The following is a 23,560-nucleotide window of genomic DNA, read 5'->3' as shown; positions in this document are numbered from 1 at the left end:
TGCCGAAACATTTCAAATACAAGTTTGACTTTTATGGTTTCGAATATACTTTTTATAAATATAATATTGAAAACAATGAATTTTTTTCTTGTTGTTTTTGATATTGATTCACAATGTATAAAAAATAATTACACATTCTCACGGAAAAAAAAATCGAATTTTCACCCTAAAGAATACGTTACTTCTTTTTTAAAAAAGTGGGGAAAAAACCTCTCTAAATAGATTTTTTTTTTCTTGAATATTTTTTTTCGTTTTTAAATATAAGAAATTCATTCAAATTATCGAGAGCAATCATACTGTTGTGTAAAGAACTTAAGAAAAAAATGCCTCTAGAGTTCTCTAAAGAAAAAAGAAAAAAAAACTAGAAGAATTTTTTCCCTCCCAAGTAGTGTCGCATAGTGCTCATGGTCAAACTTCTGGAGCCGTTACCAGGGAAATGGGTCTCGCTTCAGTATCTCTCTCCGCCCCAAGCAGATGCATCGGACATCGATCGTTTGAAAGGTGGGCGCTCTCCACCCCCTCTATGCACATGTATTTAGTAACACATTTTATCCCGATTTTTATCTTATTTTTTCACCAACATCGAAAGAATTCGGCATCTCATGGATTTGGAAAAGCGACCTCTTCTTCGCCAGGGTAGCAGTATCTATAAAAACAACTCCACTAACGGATGCAGAAAATTACCTGTGAGTTGATAGAATGATTTTATAGATTAATAATTTGCATAATATTTTAATTTAAATCTTACATTGGTAGTTAATTTAAAAGGAAATTGGTTTTATTTGTAGTTTTTTGTAGCTATGACATGCATTGTTAAATAAGACTTGTTATACATATTAACATTATGTGATGTTTATGTTACCGGCAAGGTATGAAACACCGGCATTCTATAGAATGCCAAATGCTGTTTAGCCAAAAAATGAAAAAAGACGTCCCGATGAGGTTATTATTTAAATGATGTGCATTTCTCAAAAATAAAAATTTTATTCTGAAAAAATAATGAGAGTTCCATTAAAAAAAAATTATTCAAAATGCGTACAGAAAAATGAAAGTTGTACAAAACATCATTTAACATCTCATTAATTTTATACTTTGTCGGTTTCTCATTTGGCATTCTATAGAATGCCTAGGAAATGTGTGAAATATAAATAGTTTCATGCATTGTTGGCAAGTTTTAGACATTCTATAGATTTCAAACTTTCCCGGTAACTAACAAAAACTTATAATAATGCACAAAGTTTATGTCAATCAGTTCAGTTTAAAGATCAACTAATATAATAATTTTTTTTGTTTTTTCTCCGTCTTAAAAGAAGTTTAAAACGCACGTTTTTTACCTTAATACTGATTTAATGCAATAAGTAAGTATAGTATAAGTTTAATTTATATTTTATTTTGGTACTTAAATTAAAATAAAATCTTTTAATTGTTAATATGTTCACAAAAAATGCGTACTGAAAAAAGAATTGTGTAGACGTTTAAGAGTGTTACTGGCTTAAATATTAAGTGTAATTAATTTTTTTTCCAATCAGTTTAAGCAGACATTAAATTTTTTCATCTAAAAAGAAAGAAAGCAATTTTTTTTATTTGTTTTCGATTTTAAAAATAAATCATACATTACAGGGTGTGAAATATAGTGATCTTGTAAGTTGTTTACCAAGTGTAGGCTTTCCTACACCAGGAGGATGAGTAATAACAACAACTTGTTAGTTGTTATAAAAATAACAAAGGGTGCTTGAAAACTTGTTATCAGTAAACTATTTGATTAAACTATATAAAATAACATAGAAATTTGTCTTAGGCTATGGGAAGAAAGTTCCTGATTTTATTTATTTTTCCAAAATAAAAAGAAGAAATAAAGGAAATTAAGACATTGATAAATAAATTAAACAAACAAAACAATTAATCAAAATGAATACATTTAACAAAACAATTGTTTAAAATACAAATGAGTTTTTTTAAGAGGCGAAACATTTTGAAATCAATAATATCACTCGAATTTCGCATTGAAAATGAATTTTTTTAAACTTCAAAATAATTTCAAATTTTTTTACAATTTAATTTACATAGTTTTAGTACCATCTATGTTATTAAGTTATCTTCGGTTTACAGTATAGTCGATATTCAGCAGTAGATCTAATATGGTACGAGGGCGGGAGCCGCTTTTTGATTTTAGTCTTGAAGACCATACCCTAGCCAAAAAAATTTTTTTTTCTAGATAAAACTATGTTAAACTAAAAGTAACCTGACCAGCATTCTCGGAAAAATAAAAATAACTGCTAGTAAAGTTTATTCGAAAATTTCTGCTTTACTTTTCCGTTTTAATATTTTAAGAATAGAAATTTTGAATTTTTGACCATCAAAATATGGGGTAGCAATCTGGAACATTTGACCACAATCTGGAAAATATGATTCTTATAGTTTAGTCAGAAGAGCTATCAAAATTGTGGGCCCCTCAATTTAAATGTAACTTTTTGAATAATTTGGGAAAATTAAGTGAATCGAGAATTTTTTGTACACAATTGGAAAATTTGGTTTTCTGCAAATAATTTCATATAAAAAGCATTATTTGTAATTATTTATTTTTTAACACAAATAACTTTGTATAAATGAATTTTATAATAATGTTTCGTTTCGTTTAAAAACTTTACGAGGTAGAACAAAATAAGCTAAAATACAATGCAAAAAGATTAAAACTGTACGAGAAGCTTTAATAAGATAAAAACTAATCATGAAATTGAAATAATTGTGCAACCATTTTTTTTTTTTAAAATAAAAAACCCCGAATCATATTTTACGAAAGTTAAGAAAAAACCTATCTCTTTCTGGGTAAAAACTTGACTAGATTTATATTTTATTCGGGGGGTTTAAACTAACCCTGACTAACTCTTGATTAACTTAATGAGAGTTTTAACCGATAGGGTTGTTTTCTCCATAATATTTTATAAGTCGTAGAAAATTAAACGCTAAACTCTGCTGATGTCTTAAAATACGGCAGGAACACAATTAAAGTAGTGGTGATTTAAGTACGGCGAGGAGAAAATTGACGTTCCAAACTCGACCAAATTTGCAGTGAATACAATTTAAATTATAATAATAATAATTTTTTTTAAGAAAAGGTTTTTTATTTTGAGAGATTAAAATGATGAAGCTGTTGGTTGGTTGGTGTCGTATCCTCTATTGAATCATATTTCATGGTGTGCTTGAATAGTTTTTGTTATTTCTATGGTATTAAAAGAATACAAATCCTCTTCTGTCGGGTAGTTTAAGAGATGAAGGCCTGCAGCGACTGCAGGGCAGTTAAAAACATGATAAGGTGTCAGTTCCACATTAAGACAGTTGCCACAGTTTTGATATTTTCTAGTCCCATCTGTAGAAATTTTCATGTTTTTATGATGTTTTGTTCTTAATCTGATGAGAGTAGTGGCTGTCTTCCTATCGATGTCAAGGAAGACAGCCACTGATGAAGCTGTTTTGGGATAAAATAGAAATAGCAAGTTCAGAAAATTAACATTTGACAATCGCCTTTATATTCACACTTGCATTTTATAAAACATTTGAGTATATTTCCCCTTAACATTAACGTAGAAACGAGGTTATTTAAAGTTTTCTCTAACTGAAATATGAACAAACTTACAAACGAATAACATACAAGCTTTTAATTTAAGAGGCACAATACATGCAATATTAAAATTCATGTAACATGTCAATTTTCTGTACTTGATATGAATATTTTACTCCAAAAATAGCCCTAATCTTCCACTTTTGACCCTAGTTGCAAAAAACAATTTTTATTTTTATTTTATTTATTTATTTATCTTATTTTATTCCATTTGATTCCTTTTATTTTATTCCATTTTATATGTTTATTTATTTGTATATATTTTTTTTGAAAATTGAATTTTTATAGACTAAAAAGTATCTACAAAAAGACTTAGAGGTATGACTTTTCTCAACCTCTTCAGTCTTGATGTGGCACTTCCTGGAAATTTTTTTAAAGTGGTAGCTTCATTTTGAAAAATATACATACTTTGAAGAATTTATATTTGCTAAAAATATTTTCGTTTTTCATATAAATTCGTTTATCATAGTGTGAGAATTTCAAAACTAATTTCATAAAAATAATTAGAAGTTAACTACTTGAGAAAAATTCGTTACCATTCTTTAAGTGAGTACCCTGTATTGGTGTACAAGTATTTGGTGAAGTATCCTAATGTGTACCTTGGGTCTGAAGAGGTTAATTTACTGCATTTCTGAAGACGAACTTTTTTTTTTAAATTTCGATCATCCATGGATCTATAATCATTGAAGCCTAACTAGACCTAGCTATTGATCCCAGTAACTGTGGGAGTGCAAGTTCCTAGATCATGGTCCATTATTTGCATAGTAATTTTATTCTTCTTGTCGGATTGAGTTGACAAACTAATATATTATCAAACTATTTAATACAATACCAAATAAGTTTCAATCAATTTTACTGATTTAAGTAGAATATTGATTGTGGTCGATTATTTGCCGAGTAATTTCAGTATTCTAGTCAGATTCATTAGGCAAACTGTTCGTGTAAACTGCTATAAAAGGCAGGTATGATTTTTAATTTTATAATCAAGATGTTTATGCTTTCATAGGAAGATTTACACAAATCTCTGTCAATTGTATAAAATAATTTTATAACATTAAACTTCTAATCAGACCGGGTTTGTTAAACATACTTCGGATTCATATTAATATTTACCTTTCTCTATATGTATAGTTAGTTAACTTATTAATTTTCATTTTAGAAATATAGTATACATTCATCCTAAATTTACGATTTTTGCTTTGTATTGTATTTCTAAAGAGTGTATCACGATTTAAAGTAATTATTTAATTTAATGTTACTAAATAACAAATTGGGTGGTGGCTTCTTTACACCAATTAGTACAATGGAACATTCATTAATTCTAAGTATTTCACTACTCCTGGAACAATGCTTGGTTTTGATGTAGTGGAACACTATTACTTTGGTGTAAAGTTTTTATCGCTACTTTTGATGATAAGACACACACACACACACTAATTATTTACAGTGTAGTAAAGAATGAGTAAAAAAAGAACTTCACCCGACATGTCTCACGTTTTTGATAAATGCAATTTATGCTTTTCATTCATTCAACTCTTTAATAGGATACCTGCAAATGATGTAGTGGGAGCATCTCGATCCTGATTGGTTGTCGTAACGTGAAATTTGTTTACGTTAGCAACTGTTCTTTCCATTCTATTTCGAGTAAGCTAAGCCAGTCAAGTATCAATTCTCTTATGTGATACATTCTAAATTCTTTCTCAAAGATTTCAATTCTTTCTCAGATAATTCAATTCCTTAACTACATATTTACACAAAGACTTAGGACTAATACAGGCACGAAGCCATGTAGAAAATAAACAAACTAATTATGCATCGAAGTTGCCAGATACACATAACAGAAATATATCCCGGTTACAATAAAATACATGAACAAATAATAAATCTAAGTGAAGTAGAAGAAATAGACGAGAAAGAACTATATTTCAACTAATTAGATGTGCGATACGGCTCTGTATTTAACTACCTTATCGTAAATTAACATTCTAACTTATGTAGAAAAACTTAGCTCAACTGTTGGTAAAGATTATATGGCGCTGACGTCACAGGCAACACGTGTGGATATGGGAGGTCTTCTTCTTAAAGGGCAAATAATTATGCACTATTATTTATTGCAAACGGTATAGAAAAAAAACTGTATAGTGAGGGCCGGGAAATCCTGGTTGGTAGGGCACTGGACCCATGTCCAAAAGGGAGTGGGTTTGATCCTCGTCAGCGAAGACTCCCCGCGTAGTAAATTGTGACTGATGCACGTTAAATCTATGAAGTCACAAAGTCCTCCATGTTCCCATAACAAATCATATCTCTGGGGGTACTAATCCAGGAGTTTCCTTGTCTTCTGGATTGGTTCAAAATTTCAAGGCTACGGAGGTGAACATTAGTAGTCGTAAACCTAAAATTGTGTCGGCTGTTAAACGGCGGTTATAAAATAAAATAAACTGAATAGTGAATACTAGTACAGTACATTATTTTATATTGTCTGAATAAGAAACAGCTCTGTAGTATTTATCCTATTTTTTGTAATGATTGTTTTTTTTTATAGGAAAATGGAACATTCAAAAAGGCGAAGAAAGAAATAGATTTCAGTAAAAGGCCGATACCAAGACCACAACCCTACAGTTTAGTTTCCATAATTGTCTGTGCATGTTTCGTCGTTTACATAATACAATTCGATCAGACTGGGGGACCACGGTAAGCGATTTCTAGTTGTCTAGAACAATTTTTCTTGATGAGAGAACGATTTTAGCAAATATAATGATGAGAAGTTGTTTTATCGTTCATTGTGTGTTTTTCTTCAATCTATTACCGATACGATTCAAAATACTGGGGGACAAAAAAGTAATTTTTGATCTTATGATGCAATAATAGTTTGAAAAATAGACCGTTGCTGATTAATTTAAGCTGATATTGTATTGTAATTACAAAATAAGTCAGAAAAAATTTATTTTCTGCGTATAAATGCGCCTTTTTAGATAGATTTGGATTCTTGACCCTTACAATATGATGTGTAGCAGCAATTTAAAAAGTATGAGTCCGCTTGTTTAGGCAATAGAGCGTTTTAAACTCTTTGTTATTTTACATTTTTGCGTAATTTGTTATGTATTTAGACCTATTTCAAAAATGAAATTTTTTAAAAATTTTTATTATTAATTTACTCATTTAAAAACTCATTAAAATAAATCCATGTTAAAAATAATTTTTTACATTTATTTATCAATTTTTATAAGTTAATTTAATAAAGTGACTGAAAAAAATTGTATGCTATACAAATTTTTAGATAATTTTAAACTGTGAAATTCTAACCGACAATACGAAAGACAGACCTATCGTGACCTCTTGGTTATCGAAGCAGGCAGGTGACAAGTTATTATAGAGAGCAAGTAACGATAAATATAGTTGTAGGGTATGATAAGTGTTTAAGCAAACTTGGCAACGATTTTGAAAAAAAAAGAAGAAACAAAGAAACGTATGTATAAATTTATAACGTATAAATTTCATGAAAGGTTTCTTTCGTTTGGTTTTAATTTTCAAACTGCCCTTCGACCTCTTTGTTGAATTTTCTAAAAATTTATACGTAAATAACATATGAAAGCAGAGCTCTCAGTGGTTCGATGTATAAAAAAATGAAAAATTGTTTAAAAATTCTTCAATATTTTATTTTGTAACCGTCATTGAACAGCTGATCCAATTTTGAGTTTATGACTACCAATGTTGACTCCAAAGTCTTCTAATTTTGAACCCAATCAAGAAGAAAAGGATCAAGTATTGGGAGAAATTAGCCTTCGTGGAGGAGCCCGCATTTGCTTTACATGGAAAGGAAAACCACGAAAACTTCCCATGGGCAGCCTAGCGGCAAAGAGACTCCAGCACAATCGTCTATCAATGAATATATTTTGTGTCAGCACAGTAGTCTGTTCAAGCCGGATGTGGAAATCAAATCCACCAATATTCGCTGGGATTCGAAACCCGGGTCACTTAAATACTTTATTTTATTTTATAACCATCGTTGAACAGCAGACCCATTTTTTGAGTTTACGACAACTGAAGTTCAACTCCATAGCCTTGAGATTTTGAATCCAATCCAGAAAACAAGGGAATTCCTGCAATCAAGTATTGGGTGAAATTCTCCTCCGCGGAAAACTTTTTGATAGAACTAACCCGCATTTGCGTTACTCGGAGAGGAAAACCTTCAACGGTTAAAATGAAGGCAAAGGGACTTGAAATCATGAGCCGTCTACCCCTGATGATATTTCACGTCAGCACTGTGGTTGAAGCGAGCCGGGTGTGCAATTCGTATTAACCAGCCATCGCAGTTATTCGAACCCGGTTCATCTCATTGGAAGGCGAATCGGGTCGAGTGATCTCACCGATCCGTTAAACGCCATTCAGCGTCGAATTAGCAGATTCAAATCTCGCCTTAATTCTGGAAGTATCTTTGCGAGCCCCTCTAATTTGAGCTAAATGCATTTCAATTTTTACAAGGGTTTGTGAACTACCTTAGTAATAAGGAAATAAGCACTCAATCCGGCATATGTATGATCTGCCCCCCCCCCCAAATATAATAATAAAAAATTATAATAGAAAGATTTCTTTATTTTTTTAAAAAATATCATTCTTTTATCTTTTAGTTTGAGATAAAGGAAAAAATTGTAATTAATGTGGTAATAACGAATGAATTAACTTGGTACTAAATGAATGCAGTAATACGAATGGGTTACTTCTTTGAAAGAAACAGAATGAAAACGAAATAGTTTTCCAACCATTCTTAAACTGTATGATCGCAGAAATACATTTTTATGTTAAATGTATGCTAAGAAGAGCATAAAAGCATTTGTGGTTTCATGCAATTTTTGGAAGTTTACGTACAAATCAAAGTATTAAAATAATAATAAATTTAAGAAGCATTTCCTACCACTTTAAAAGAAATATTTTATTTTTAAGTATTAAAATTTTTACACAAGTTAACTAATGAATTCATATCTGTTTGAGCAATAATAATTGCCATGGATGTAAGCAAGTCTTAGTGTCTATCTATGGCAGCTCCCAATAAAATCCGTACTAAGCATAATAATTTTCTAAAAAGGGAATTCCTGGTAGCAACTTTATTATTATATAGTAAAATTTTTAATCTTCCTTCACATTGAAAATTCCGAAACGCCGAGTGCAGAGCTGTTATACAAATAGAACAATCCCGATGTTATATTCCCTCATATATTCAGGATATATAATTTTTGAACGGGACAGTAAAAAATGTATCTTATGATAAAGGTTATTGCAATTCGATTCAGTCATTTTCAGGAACGCATGAATTTATTTCGTAACAGCATTGAATTATAATTTTTTTATTGATTCATTGATATTGAAATACATAAAAAATCCTTAAATTTTAATCTAACATTGATTGTACAATAGTACTGCATAGAGCCGTGGTGATTCATGGAATAAAGCATTCCCCTCCCCATGAGATAACCCGGTTTCGAACCCCAGCGATAGCTGGTCGATATGAATTGCACAGCAGACTCACACCGACCACAGTGCTGACGTACAATATCCTCAGTGGTAGACGGATCTCGGGTAACAGTCCTCATGCCAGTGGGCTAACAGTGAGAGGTTTTCGTGGTTTTCCCCTCTATTTAACGCAATCATCGATACCATTTCAGGAGTTTGCAGATTTTTGAAAACTTTTTACAACTAGCGATTTTTGGCCTGTCAAGGCGCCGTAAAATACTCTAAATCTTGGAAATAAAAAAAAGCAGGATCACCTTAGAAACTAAAAACAATTCCGCTTCGCTCTTTCTAGTTGAAGCTAGGAGGCTCAACCTTGTTTCCACTTAAAAATATTAAATTAATGTATTTTTTCTTGTAACAGAGAAGCTGATTAAATTTTCGGGTGTATAAGTCCTCCGTTGTCGATTATTATTCCTGTCATGTCTCAAATCATTCTAGACACGTGGCATAATTCAAACATTATTTTAAAAGGTATGGAAATTTTAATTCTTTGGATGGGGGTGAAGTTGATTTTTTTGTGGGTCTCAGTAGTTAAGGATAAAGTAGAATCCATTGCAGAGTGGGATGCTGCTAACGTTCTGGAATCTTTAAATTTGTAGCTTTATCGTATGTTGCAAAAGTTTTCATTGTGTTATACTTTTTTAAAAAAAAAAAAATGTACTCCTGATTAACCTCTTAACGCACAAATTTATTGAAAAAAACCGGCCAAAAAAATTATTTTATTTATGTAAAAAAACACACTTTAGAAGAATTGTCTTTTCTTTTGGTGGACAATTTTGATATACTGAGCTTTTGTTCCATGAAAAAAGGCTATATTCAGAGATGCCAACTGCTCCGGACACGCCAAAATAATTAAAAAAGAAAACGGTAAATAACTACATAATAAATTTTGCCAATATTTGAATATTTTTCTTTGCTTTTTAAAAGGTGTAGCATGACATAAGTATAATAANATCAGTAGAAAAGGTCATAATTTATAACAGAAAAAAAGGCTTTGTTTTTTAAAAAAAATGTCCAAGTGCAGAATTTCGTTTAAAAAATGCTGTTAAGCTTTTGTACTCCGAGTACTTTAAAACTCTGTTTGAACTAATATATGCATTGAAAATATGTAATACAGTAATTTTATCTAATTTTTAAAATTCTTTATATAGTGTGGTTAATCATTTTTAATGAACAAAGATTTCTAGTTTTAGACTAGTGACTGTTGATGACGCCTCAGAGACGACATTGGAGTGCAAAGGGTTAATTTTTCATATCGATTACACAAAAATATTAAAGGCATAACATTTTAGGGATGCCGTGTCGTTGATACAGTTGAAATACGTTTTAAAGTAGAAATACATAAATCACAAAATTATCATTCTTATTTGAAAAATGTTAATATGAATTCAATTTATATAAGATCTAAATAAGATAAAAGTTATATATAAAAGTGTCTAAATATGGTATAAAATTTTATATTAATTAATAATTCTAGACACGTGGCATAATTCAAACGTTATTTTAAAAGGTATGGAAATTTCAATTCTTTGGATGGGGGTGAAGTTGATTTTTTTGTGGGTCTCAGTAGTTAAGGATAAAGTAGAATCCATTGCAGAGTGGGATGCTGCTAACGTTCTGGAATCTTTAAATTTGTAGCTTTATTGTATCTTGCAAAACTTTTCACTATGTTATGCTTTTTTGTTTAAAAAAAATGTACTCCTGATTAACCTTTTAACGCACAGATTTATTGAAAAAAACCGGCCAAAAAATTTTTTATTTATGTAAAAAAACACACTTTTCTTTTGGTGGACAATTTTGATGTACTGAGCTTTTGTTTCATGGAAAAAGGCTATATTCAGAGATGCCAACTGTAAATAAATACATAGTAAATTTTGCCAATATTTGAATATTTTTCTTTGCATTTTAAAAGGTATAGCATGACATAAGTATAATAAAGTGGTGAATTATATAAGTCTACGAATTATTTAGAAATAGTGATGGACAAAATCTACTAAATTGAATTTATAAAACCAAGAATCACAATTGATAAACTACCACTTGAAAATATATATTTGCTGTTCTGAACAAGTTGCAAGTTGGCATCTCTGTATATTTTATTCTTGAATAAATAAGTGTTATAGCTTACAATCCTATGTAAATGATAAATATCAATAAAACGAATTTTTTTCTTAGCTTTGACGTTGCTAATTTCAATTCTCGATTATATTCGAGTGTGAAAAATTATAGCAGCATAAAATATACAGCTGCTCGAATTATCTCGAGTGTGCACAATTTGGTCTGTTTAGCGAGCTCGAATTAACTCGAAGTTAAGGGATTGAATAATGTTAACGACTATGTGGCGTTTGATATGAACTTTTGTATCGTTCACATGTAGTGGTGTAGAAAACAATTTTAAATTAAATTTACTAAACGAAGAATCAAAAGTTAAAAAATAACCTTAGCTGACATTAGAAGAAAGTTTTCCCCATAACCACGAAAAGTTATAAGCTCTGTGAATTCATTTATTTCAATTTAATAAAATGTTGTGCTAGTTTCAAGCACAATAAAATACTGTTTTCTTTTTTTCTTCTTCTAACCTCTTTTTAGGTTTATTTTTAAGAGAGTGTACAGTAAAAGCAAATACAGGTATTGCTTAAAGAAATATGAGCCTTGCCAAATCATCACCTCATGATGGCTTGATGCCAGCAATTCAATTATTGACTCTACATGTTAAGAAAGGGAAAACCATCTTGGAGGGCATTTTTGTCTTTGCCCTACTTTCTTTTCGTATTGATTTTCATTTCACAAAACATTCTAAATGTGTGGCTCAAAAGACGTGAATTATTCAAAAGTTTATATATGAATTAAATTTGTATATACAAATGACGTCTGATACATAATTAATCTCGATTGTTACGCCTTTTTAAATCTAATCACTAAGGTCCAGATTTTGATGACATTTGCATTTTTTTGCATTTTTTGCATTTTTGGACATTCTTTGTCCTTTAGAGCATTTTTTGAGATTTATAGGGCATTTTCTTTAAAAGTGGCGTATTTTGCATTTTAAAGCATTTTTTAAATTTTTTGTTAAATTTTTCTAATTTTCATTATTTTTTTATAATTTTTTATTATTACACTGGCTTCCAAACAATGAAGAAAATTTCTAGGATATTAACAGGTGAAGCAACATCTTTCCAAATTGAAGAAGAATTGTCAGTAAGTGTGCCCGTTCTTTTCAAGTACGCACCAATAACATCAGTAGACGTTGAAAGAAGCTTCTCCTGGTATAAAAATTTGCTTTCAGACAAGGGACGCTCGTTTACATTTCAAAATATTAAAGAAAAAATTTAATAATCCACTGTAATTCTGATATTTAGTAATATTATGAGATGGAAGTTGTTATATTCATTTAAGTTTCTATACAAAATGAAAATGTTTTGGAGTCAATATATTTTCCTTTTTTTGTTATTTTTGGATATAAAACATATTTGTCAAACTTTAATGAACGTAGAACAAGTATTGCATTGCTTTATATTTTTTGAAACGACTCATAATAATTTTGAAGAGTAAAACATTGTTTTAGTTCAATATTTTTACTTCTATTTAAGTCATGTCATAAGGCATTTTTAGCGCAATTTTCGCATTTTAAGGGCATTTTTTGCACTTTTAAGGGCATATTTTGCAGTTCATAAGGGCATTTTTTGCACTTTTTAAGGGCATTAATTGAGATTTTTTAGGTCATCAAAATCCGGGCTCTACTAATCACCTTCCACATACTCATCAGTAGAAAAGGTCATAATTTATAACAGAAAAAAAGGCTTTGTTTTTTAAAAAAAATGTCCAAGTGCAGAATTTCGTTTAAAAAATGCTGTTAAGCTTTTGTCCTCCGAGTACTTTAAAACTCTGTTTGAACTAATATATGCTCTAAGTCATTGAAAATATGTAATACAGTAATTTTATCTAATTTTTAAAATTCTTTAAATAGTGTGGTTAATCATTTTTAATGAACAAAGATTTCTAGTTTTAGACTAGTGACTGTTGATGACGCCTCAGAGACGACATTGGAGTGCAAAGGGTTAATTTTTCATATCGATTACACAAAAATATTAAAGGCATAACATTTTAGGGATGCCGTGTCGTTGATACAGTTGAAATACATTTTAAAGTAGAAATACATAAATCACAAAATTATCATTCTTATTTGAAAAATGTTAATATGAATTCAATTTATATAAGATCTAAATAAGATAAAAGTTATATATAAAAGTGTCTAAATACGGTATAAAATTTAAAAATATTTAAAAAAAATATATGAATGAATAAAATAAACTAAACACATAAAGAGATTCATTAAAAATAAAAGCACGAGACAACTTTTAAAACAACAGAGAGTTGTTGACTTTTTAGAAGATAGTTTTTGTTTTTGAATTTGAAGTTTATACTAACCCGTTACAGGTTTTTCTAAATTTTTTGCAAAGATTATTACTAACCCATTACGGGTACTTCAATTTCGTTACTGTATTTGCTGTTGTGAAATAAATGTATATTTTTTTATAAAAACAGAACTGTTTCTTAATATAGCTTGATTCGTTACAATAGTCTATATATGATCTAAAATGTGCTGTCAAATATCTGAAGAAATTCATGATAAAAAGTCTAAGATTAAGTATGTAAAATATTTTAAAAAGTGTCTATGATATTAAACTCTTATCTAATCTTTTGGGGAATTAAATTAAACCAGGATTAATTATTATTGTAATCTTTTGTTTTCAGAAAACATTTTTCGGAAAAGCAATATTTATAATTGTGTATAAAGAAATGTTTCAGAGGCATGTTGTAACATGATGATATTATACTTCTGCTTTTCTTTACTAAACTGCTGGCTGAATATCCGTTCTTTGTCCAAGGTGGAAAAAAATCAATAAATCAGTAATACAAGATTACAGAATCATACACAAAACTGCAAAGCAAACCGAATAATAAAGATTATATTCGGTATCATCAGGCATAATGCTGTTACTCCATGCAACTCGTGATAATTTAAATTTACCACAATCAAGCTACTTTCATGCATTTATATGTTCGGGGGCCGTAAAAACCTATTTCTTCAGTATCTATCATAAAAATGTACAGTTTTCAGTACTGTAATGGACACTAAATTTACTCATAAAATACTTTGTACTTATGCACGAGTATATTTGGTACATATTAAAACCGCATCCATTTCCATAATGCCAGAGTGCCTACTACGACACTTAAGCATTATTGGTGTCAATAAGGAGATATTTTACGGTCTTCCATAAAAATAAGTACGTTGTCTCCATTAATAAGTTTTGTACAGAGTTTACTCAAACATAGTTATCAAAACTCAAACACAGTTTACTCTAAAACAATGGTTTTAGATATAGGTAACTGTGTAAACTCAAGTCTACTATTGCTTCTGTATTTCTATCACGCTGACCACTTATACTGCCATTATCTTCGCTGCCCACGGGCTCTACCACATATAAAAGAGTGAGGTCGCGGGCAGGGACTCTGTCTGATGAATGGGTAAAGGGCCGTTCCGGGCTCAGGCACCCCGACCAACCGACAGGACTAGGGACTCTGTACTCAACTTCAGTCTAAGTCTTCAGTTATTGCCAGGTAAAACCTTAAAAAAATAGGCGTAATTGTCCTTATACTACAAGTTTTACTATTGAATTCGCTACATATATACTACAACTTCAGCAGTTGGCGTCCCTGCTATATGCGACCATTTCAGTTTATTTGCAGCAACATTTAACAGCACGTATGAAATTGTCTATTCAAACTCATGCAGAATGTGTTTTACATTTTGATTTTTAACCTTTTCGGAACGGGGGAGTCATAAATGTATTCGTTCGGAATCAGAATTAAGATAGTAAAATATAAAAAGCGGTAGCTTAAGTTTGGGCAAAGATAATTTGACAGACTTACTTTAGCTTTCTCTTTAAATCTAACACATTCAATCCTTGTGTGTTAAAAGTGTAAGTATGCAATTTTTAATTCGAACTAATTAGTGGTGAATTAAATAAAGCAAACTATTATTAATCAGCCAGCCCACACATAAACTGCTATAAAAAAAGTTTGGCTACCAGTTTTATCTTTTTTTTTTTTACCATGATTATCAACACCCTGAGAATGCATATATGACTCTTGCCACCACAATGTAGCAAAATTTCAAAATGTTTTTAAACACAATGTATATATGTCATGATGTATGGGATAGGGGCCGCTGCGCGGCCCAGGTGCCCAGTTCTTTTTAAATAAAGCGAAGCGAAGCATATATGACTCGCCCGTCTCAAAGAGGTTCACGATTTTAGCCTAAATATTCGCAGCTTCTATATTTTGTTTTCTATTCTGTAAACGTTTTTTTTTTTTTTTTTTTTTTTTTTTTTTTTTTTTTTGCAAGGACAATGCAATTTTATATCTAAAAAAGGTAACCAACATGTTTGAATTTTACGAAGTTTTTATAAGATCAAAAATTGAAATATATGTTTTTATAAAGTCCAACAAAAAGCAAGTGAAATATAATATTTTTATATTCTTTACTTATATATTTACATATGATATTTAAGCATGGTTTTTTTTAAACACTTTTGGCCTGCTTTCGTTCTAAGTAAAACGCTTATTATAAAACCTGGAAAAATTGCTTTTTTCTTAGTTTTTAAACGCTCAAAAAATTAAGATAAGTCACCAAAATTAAGTAAGCTGTCATAATTTCAAGTAGAGTTAGATGTTCTAACCTAGACCATGTTAAAATTGTTAACTTTAACGTTTTTTTTCTTCTAAAATATTGAATCTATTTTTTAAAAAAAATGTTTTATTTTCTTGTTAGGTTTGAAAATTTCAACCATTGAATATTATATTTAGTTCTTAAAATAAATTAAATGTTGAAAATTTTATTCTAAATACTAAGTTTCCATGTTAAAATATAAACTATAACAAATAGGAATAAAATAAAGGGAATGTTTTTTTTTAGAAAATTGATTCAGTATTTTTCTGAGAAAATATATTACCTTAGGAGCCGGCCTGGTGGCCGAGCGGTTAGCGTGCCTGACTGCGAAACCATAGGCTGCGGGTTCGAATCCCGCTCTGGGCATGGATGTTTCTCTCTCTCTTTGTGCTGTCCTCTGTTGTGTGTGTGTATGATGTGTGAATGTGGCCCACCCTATAAACGGGTTTGTGGCAGTGTGGCGTGGGCAATGTTGCTCTCTTCCGTGACTTTGGTTCACAGGTGCCCACTGGGTAACGCGAAATGAGCAACAATTCTGGCATAGTATAGGCAAAGATTCAAACTCAGTGCCTGCCATTAGAAAAAAAAATATTACCTTAGGAATAACAGTCGTCTTTCATATTTGATTGCTGTCAAATTGTCATCATTTGTTGTTGTTTTATAAAACTCAGAAATAAGAATGTTTTTAAAATGTCTCTTAATTTCTTATACGAACAAGAGAACACTTTGCGATGTTCAGAGGAATTTTGCTGTTCTTTAGAAAAAGTTTTATCAAATTCTTCTCAGTTGTTGAGCAACTGAGACATATTTGATATCATTCTCAACTTCCTACTATTGATACAAATTCTCCCCTATAGTTGCTAAGCAATAAACTTGTCTGAGGATAAATTTCTTTTATACATCGTAGAGTGTTCCCTTGTAACCTCTAAAGTTGTTAAAATTATGAAATCGATTTTTTTTCCAGTGCCTTTCAAGGAATATTTTCCGCTGATGATGATGATGATTATCTGAATACTGATGAACAGATAGGATCAGCCACTAACTCCTGTAAACCTAGGAAGAATATTGTCTTTCTGAAAACACATAAATGTGCCAGCTCCAGCATTCAGAACATTTTTACTCGCTACGGCTATAGACATGGACTAAATTTTGTTCTTCCAATGAAAGGGAGCTACATAGGACACCCTGAACCATTCAACTGGACTATGGTGCCGAATCCTCGAAAATATGGTCTCCACTATAATATTCTGACTCATCATTGCCGATTTAATTACGAAGAAATCCGTCGTAAATTTCCGGATAATGTCGTTTTTGTTACCATAGTGAGAAATCCCGTGGATCTTTTTGAATCGTTATTTTCATTCTATAATTTGCAGCATTTTTATAAGGAGAGATTTGACACACTAGGTATAGTATCTTTCGATTATTTAAAATGATAGAATTTGTATTTTGCATTACCACACTGTAAGAAATGGATACTCAAATTTCACGAAACTGTTTCCTGGTATATGCTCAGAGCAAACATTTTGTCAAAATGACGAAATAGCTATCGTTACTTCCTCGAGGAAACAAATTTCGTCAATAAAAAATATTTCGTCACTCTATTTTTTTTTTCCAATTTTTTTTAATTGTGTTTTGAATATGAATTATTTGAAATGTAAGTTCTATATAGTGTCAGTTTCGATTGACTAATTAAAGAGATAATAAAAAACTAAAAATTTCACCGCTTTTTACATTTTTAGTCGCTTGTAGCATTCCTGTAAATGTATATTAGTTAATAGTATAACATTTTTATGACTGTTTTATTTATTTATAGATAGAGGTACTTTAAAAACAAATATACAAATACAAGTATAAAGAAAATGAATTAACTCCATCATAAAAATTTTGTGAGTCGCTTTAAACATGTAGTACTCAATTCATTGAACTTGTAACCTATTTTATTGTATAGTTCATATGTAAATAGTTATAAATCATTCCCCCAAGTGAAAAAATAACGAAACGACTAATAAGGAATGATAAATTTCTTCCATAAATCATTTTATTAAAAATCATTAGGCTTAGTTACATTCCAAAACGTTAAATATTTATGGAAACGCATTTTTATTAATATAACAAAAGATAACATTCACTTCATTTTCTTTTATTCATATTGAAATGACAATCAATAAAAGTAATTCTATTGATCGAATGCTTAAGATCCATATTCTATTTACTGTAGAATCTGCGAATAATGTAGAATGTTTAAGACTTTTAGAAGATTTTTCACACACCATTCTATTTCGTTGATAGGGAGTTTTCATTATAATCCTCACATTAAAAAAGCACTAATTTTATTTTTATATCTGTTTTTTTATTATTTTTTTTAATCTCAGTATCTATATACACATTTCATTTTACGTTTATAGAGGTCAGGATATGATTGGCAGAGCGCTCGACTCGCGTTCGCGGGAGTTCAAATCCAGCCGGAGTAAAACTCCCTGTGTTGTAAATGGTGTCTGGGGCACGTTAAATCTGCCGGGTCACAAAGTCTTTCCTGTTTCCGTAACAAATTATACCTCTGGAGTACTGAATGGGAGTTGAATCGTTCTCTGATTCAGGTCAAAATTACGATCTGGGGATAATGGATGTATGATTGGGTTCCCCCTATAAACGGGTGTGACGTGTGTGGCAGAATTTGAATTCTTGGCCGTAGATGGCTCAATTAGAAAACAAGAACAATCGTACCCGCTCTACCTTAATGGCCGATGACAACAACGTATTTCACTCAAATGTATTCCAATGATAGAAATCTTATTTAAAGTAAATCATTAAACAGAGTCACTGATAATAATGCATGAATCACATCAAAGTCATCGATGCATTTTTATAACACCATTTTATCACATTGTGATCATTATTATATTCATATATTCTTTCGATTATAAAAACATTTATTCATTTGTTATGTGATTATTTATATCGCAGTATCAGTATACATATTACTAAACTCAAATATATTCCATAAGTAGAAATAAATATGATTTAATTTAATAATTGTAAGAATTTTCTTTAATAATAACGCGTGAATCACAATTAACTCCATCAAAGAGACTACACCCATTTATTCCGTTAAGATGTTAGGATTAGTAGATAAACAAGATTTCTTCATTTTTCAGGCAAACACGAGAAGCCGAAAGGATTCTACGACAAACGCATGGGTAATAAAATTGGCTTCAACCAAATGCTGTTTGATCTTGGATTCGATGACAAACTCTTCACTAATGAGACAATGATCATGGATTACATAAGATTCTTGGATTCAGTGTTCGATCTGGTTATGGTCAGAGAAAGGATGGACGAATCTCTTGTTCTACTTCGGGAACTTCTCTGTTGGGACATGGATGACGTCATTGTTTTTCATTTGAATGCTAGAAATCAAAGGTAATTCACAGAATATACTAGAGAACAATTTTTTTCCCCTCTTGCATTAGATTTTTGAACGGATCTTAGATATTTCACGTTTGCTGATTTCAATCGGTTACTTTCTACAAGCTACAGTTTTTATACAATTTAATAATATAATCCAAACCAGAATTTTTTTAAATTTACTCGAGTGAATACTAGGTGTCCTCACTTCTCTACTGCGTAGGGAGTGGTAGGAAGAAGGTGATAATATATTTCAGTTTATGATACGATGCGTTAAGGTTATATGTTTTTTGTCTTAAGTGTTATTTTCAAAATAGCAGACAAGTCTATGTGTTTATATAAACCCATAGCTTCTACTTGCGCATTCAGACAAAGAACAAACTGAGTTAAAGAAAAAAAAAACATTTTGAAAAAAAGTTTGTATTTTTCCGAACTAAACTTATCTTAGTTTTGAAAGACCCCCCCCCAACNCCCCCCCCCCCCAAAAGCATTCGGCATGATCAAGTACATGTATAAATGCAGCAAAAAATTTGTTTTCCTGTATTATGTATACTGATTGTAAAATAATTATAGATAATTATAAAATAACTTTATTCTAAAATAACTATATAGGATTATAAAATAACTTTATTCTAATGTAATTGCTGATGATTATAAAATAATTTTATTCTAAAATAACTATAGATGGTTATAAATACAGTGAAACCTCTCGGTAAGGGCCACCTGTCCTTCCATTGAAAATTGGCCTTTATGGGGGGTGGCCCTTAAATGGGGGTGACCAAAAAGTTAAATGAGGAAATCAAAATTTATGTAGAAAAAAACTGTTTATTAACATTTTAAGCTTTTATACATGTTTAAAAAAATTTTCAATTGAAGTTTGTTTACTTTTTACAATTTTTTCGCAAACAATTTTAGTTTCTAATGATTCCTTAACTCTATAAAACAAATTAGTTAAATTCGCATCATTTATTAATGCCTTGGATTGGGATATCAGTTTATTTACTTCTATTAGCGTTTCTTGGTTTGATAAATATGGCACGGGGGACTCATGGGACGGGGGACAAATGGCCTTTATTGGAGGTAGTCAGGAAAATGTGGCCCTCTAATGGGAGGAAAATTAACATTATGTCTATGGAGAAAATTTTCGTTCCTCAAAATATTGGCCCTTAATAGAGGTGGCCCTTAAGTAGAGGTGGCCTTTAGGAGAAGTTTCACTGTATCTTTATTCGAAAATGACTATAGATTGTTATAAAATAATGTTGTCAGGAAGCTTACCGTTGAAGAAACCGGAATAAATTTTAAACAAAGCAATAATAATGTTAAGAATTAGTAGTGTAGTAAGGTTAAGAATAAGTAAACCAACCAACTTGTCCAACAACAAGCTTACAGGTGACTGTCACTTTACATCTTATGCGCATGCCCTAGATCTTAGCAAATCTGAGAACGTTGCTCACCCTGTAAGTTTATTTTGTGGTATATCATGAATGGTTGACCGTGCAAAGCAATGTACAGATGGCGCTAGGTGTTAAAATTCGTAACAAGTCTTCTGGCTTACTACTTTCGATTGATTTTTAAGCCTAAAAAAGCTCGAAAAAGCACGCCATTCTATATTATTATATTTGTAGCGTTTACAATATAACGCGTTAACTTAAATTTCAAAGAAACAAAGAACAAATGAATTCGAAACACTCCGCAAGCATGCTATGATGCTATGGATGGGTGGTCTAATGTAAACAATAACAAGCGTCCTTAAACCGGAAGAAATTTAGAAAATTTCCGGTGTATCCCTCCGCTTATGTTATGACTACGAGGCGATGTGTGAACAAGCCTAATATTATATGCAGTTTTGTTATTGTAATTTGGGTTCAAATCTAAACATAATTGTACCATTCATAAGAGCTTTCAGAAATGTATTGATTCTCAGAGGTCGTAAGGCCAAAAACAATTTTGGAAAGTTAATATCTCATTGTAAATATTTCTTAAGGTTTGCCATGTTTTGTATTTTTATCCCTTATTTGGCTACATTTGAATAAAATGTTGCCAAAAGTATCTTTTTAAGTTAGCTTAATTAGAAAATATTCTCATGATTATAATATTAATATGATAATGCTGAAGTTTAAAGGCTGAAAGAAAGAACTCGGTACATGTGAAATACTGCAAAAAATATGATGCAATAATATGATGGCGCGTTTTTTCAATCTGCGGAGTAAAAATATATCGGAAGCAGTAACCCGGAAGTCTTGAAAGAGCAATTTTACCACTAGCGCCACCACCCTTATCTTTACACGATCCATCCTAAAAATAACCAACGGCGACATTTTACACTAATATAGCCATACAAGGGGGGTAACATTCAAAACATGTAAAACCTTACCATTTGTTTTGAATTTTCTTAAATTTGTATAAGGCTCACGACTTGCTGGAAGTTAAAAATTGCAGAAAACTCTTATTAATGGTAAAATTAAGCGTAAATTTAAGCACAAATCACAATAATATAACTGCTTAAAATATTAAGCCTATTCACACATTGCCTCGTAAGCATAACTTAAGCGGAGGGATACACCGGAAGTTTTCTAAATTTCTTCCGGTTTTAGGAAGCTTGTTATTGTTGATATTCAGTCAACCATTTATACCACACCGAGCACTTCCTATCGTTAGTTACGTATTCGAAAAGCTGTACTTCTTTTGCTTTCTAGATTCTTTGCAGAAGTCACCAGAGCGCGTTTAATAGAGCCGAATCGTCGGCGCATCCATTTATAAAGTACATTTTTCCTAACCTACAATTCGTGCTGAAAATATCATCATGAGGCTATAAATATCGTTATGAGAAAAAACATTTAAAAAAATGTTTAAAAAGCTTACAAACTGCGTAAAGTTAGAAACGGAATCCAAAGAACAATGATATTTTTTCTGGCCATTTATAATTTTGAAACTGAAATCACTGAAAGCCACGCGTCTTCCTGCCTATATAGCTGAAGAATATGGAATTGCACCCATTACTTTAACACAGTTTCCTTCCTTTTCCTTTCAGATACAAGAAGAAAATGAGTTCTGAATTGCATCAACGCTTGTTGAAGTTCAACAATGCAGACATGATGCTTTATAAGTATTTTCTAAACAGATTATCAGAAAGGATACACATTTTCGGAACAGACAAAATGGGGATCGCCGTAGAGGAAATGAGGAACCGTACTCGCATGTGGTATGACGTATGTGTGCAGAAGCAAGACTTTCAATCCAAACTCCTCAATTCGAGGAGATATTACTCGAACCGAATGGTGATGGCTTATGTGAAGAAAAAAGACGTGAATACCACATGCGACGATTTAACAACGACGGAACCAGTTTTTACAGAAAGGTTAATTTGGAAACAACGATACATGTTTCCGAGACCCAAGCCTTATAGATCAAGATACAGATATCACATGCATAGATGGCATTAATTAAGAACGAGCTTTGTGATTTTGATTAAGCCACCCAGATGGGTTTTCATACACTATTAACCCTCGGTCGATCACTTTGTAGTCATCCCAGTCTAAAACCGGCAACTGAGGTAAGATTATAAAGTAGTCGTAACTACTAAAATATCTTAAGACCGCATATAAATGTAAAACCCTTCGGGGTAATATTTTTAAACTGAAGTGTAAGTTAAATAAAATCAGAAGTTCAAAAAGTTGAAACTAGTTTTGAAAAGCATTTTAGAGTTCTTAACCTTTCTAGAGTTTAATTTGTTACGAAGGTTGAATACAAAGAGAGTTTCATTCACTGTGAATTTCATATTAACTCATAAATATCGTAAATATGGTGATTCAAATAGAAAAAATAAGAAAGGATAACCAAAACCCATTATATATATATATATANTCTAGGATACTAACTACAAATTATATATATATATATATTATGTGTAAATGGAATGTGTAAAACGATAAATTCGTAAAAATATTGGTTTAGGCTAATGATATTGCTTCAAATATTCTGTTAAGCCCCATTTCCAAATTGCAAAGTTGTGGGCATTTTTAATGAAAAACATCACGATCCATGCAAATAACTTTTCCTTTGAAAAAAAAAGATATCTACTTAACAGTAATTTTAGAAATCCATTATACCTACTAATAATTAATTCTAAGATATTAACTGCTATTGAATTCCAAGATACCTATTAATAATGAATTCTAGGATACTAACAATTAATAAATTCTAAATTGCCTAATAATGAATTCTAGGATACTAACTATAAATGAATTCTAAATTACCTACTAATAATGAATTCTAGGATACTAATTACA

General features: G+C 30.9%; 1 protein-coding gene across 1 annotated transcript; it reads left to right on the top strand.

The window, feature by feature from the left end:
• Window positions 1-377: 377 nt before the first annotated feature.
• On the top strand, window positions 378-23,101 carry LOC107443869 (galactosylceramide sulfotransferase-like). The gene is made up of 5 exons (XM_071184322.1): window positions 378-686; window positions 6,162-6,310; window positions 16,828-17,270; window positions 19,022-19,286; window positions 22,303-23,101. The coding sequence occupies exons 1-5, from the start codon at window positions 603-605 to the stop codon at window positions 22,712-22,714; spliced, it is 1,353 nt and encodes a 450-aa protein (XP_071040423.1). The 5' UTR covers window positions 378-602; the 3' UTR covers window positions 22,715-23,101.
• The last annotated feature ends 459 nt before the right edge of the window (window positions 23,102-23,560 follow it).

The sequence above is a fragment of the Parasteatoda tepidariorum genome, chromosome 8 (assembly GCF_043381705.1).
Source record: "Parasteatoda tepidariorum isolate YZ-2023 chromosome 8, CAS_Ptep_4.0, whole genome shotgun sequence".
Lineage (NCBI taxonomy): Eukaryota > Metazoa > Arthropoda > Arachnida > Araneae > Theridiidae > Parasteatoda > Parasteatoda tepidariorum.
This window is presented reverse-complemented; position numbering and strand designations above follow the sequence as displayed.

Coding starts and splice junctions, on each gene's coding strand:
- LOC107443869 (XM_071184322.1), top strand. CDS start 603: ATGGATTTGGAAAAGCGACCTCTTCTTCGCCAGGGTAGCAGTATCTAT. Junction 687..6,161: donor ACGGATGCAGAAAATTACCT/GTGAGTTGATAG, acceptor TTTTTTTTATAG/GAAAATGGAACATTCAAAAA. Junction 6,311..16,827: donor GATCAGACTGGGGGACCACG/GTAAGCGATTTC, acceptor TTTTTTTTCCAG/TGCCTTTCAAGGAATATTTT.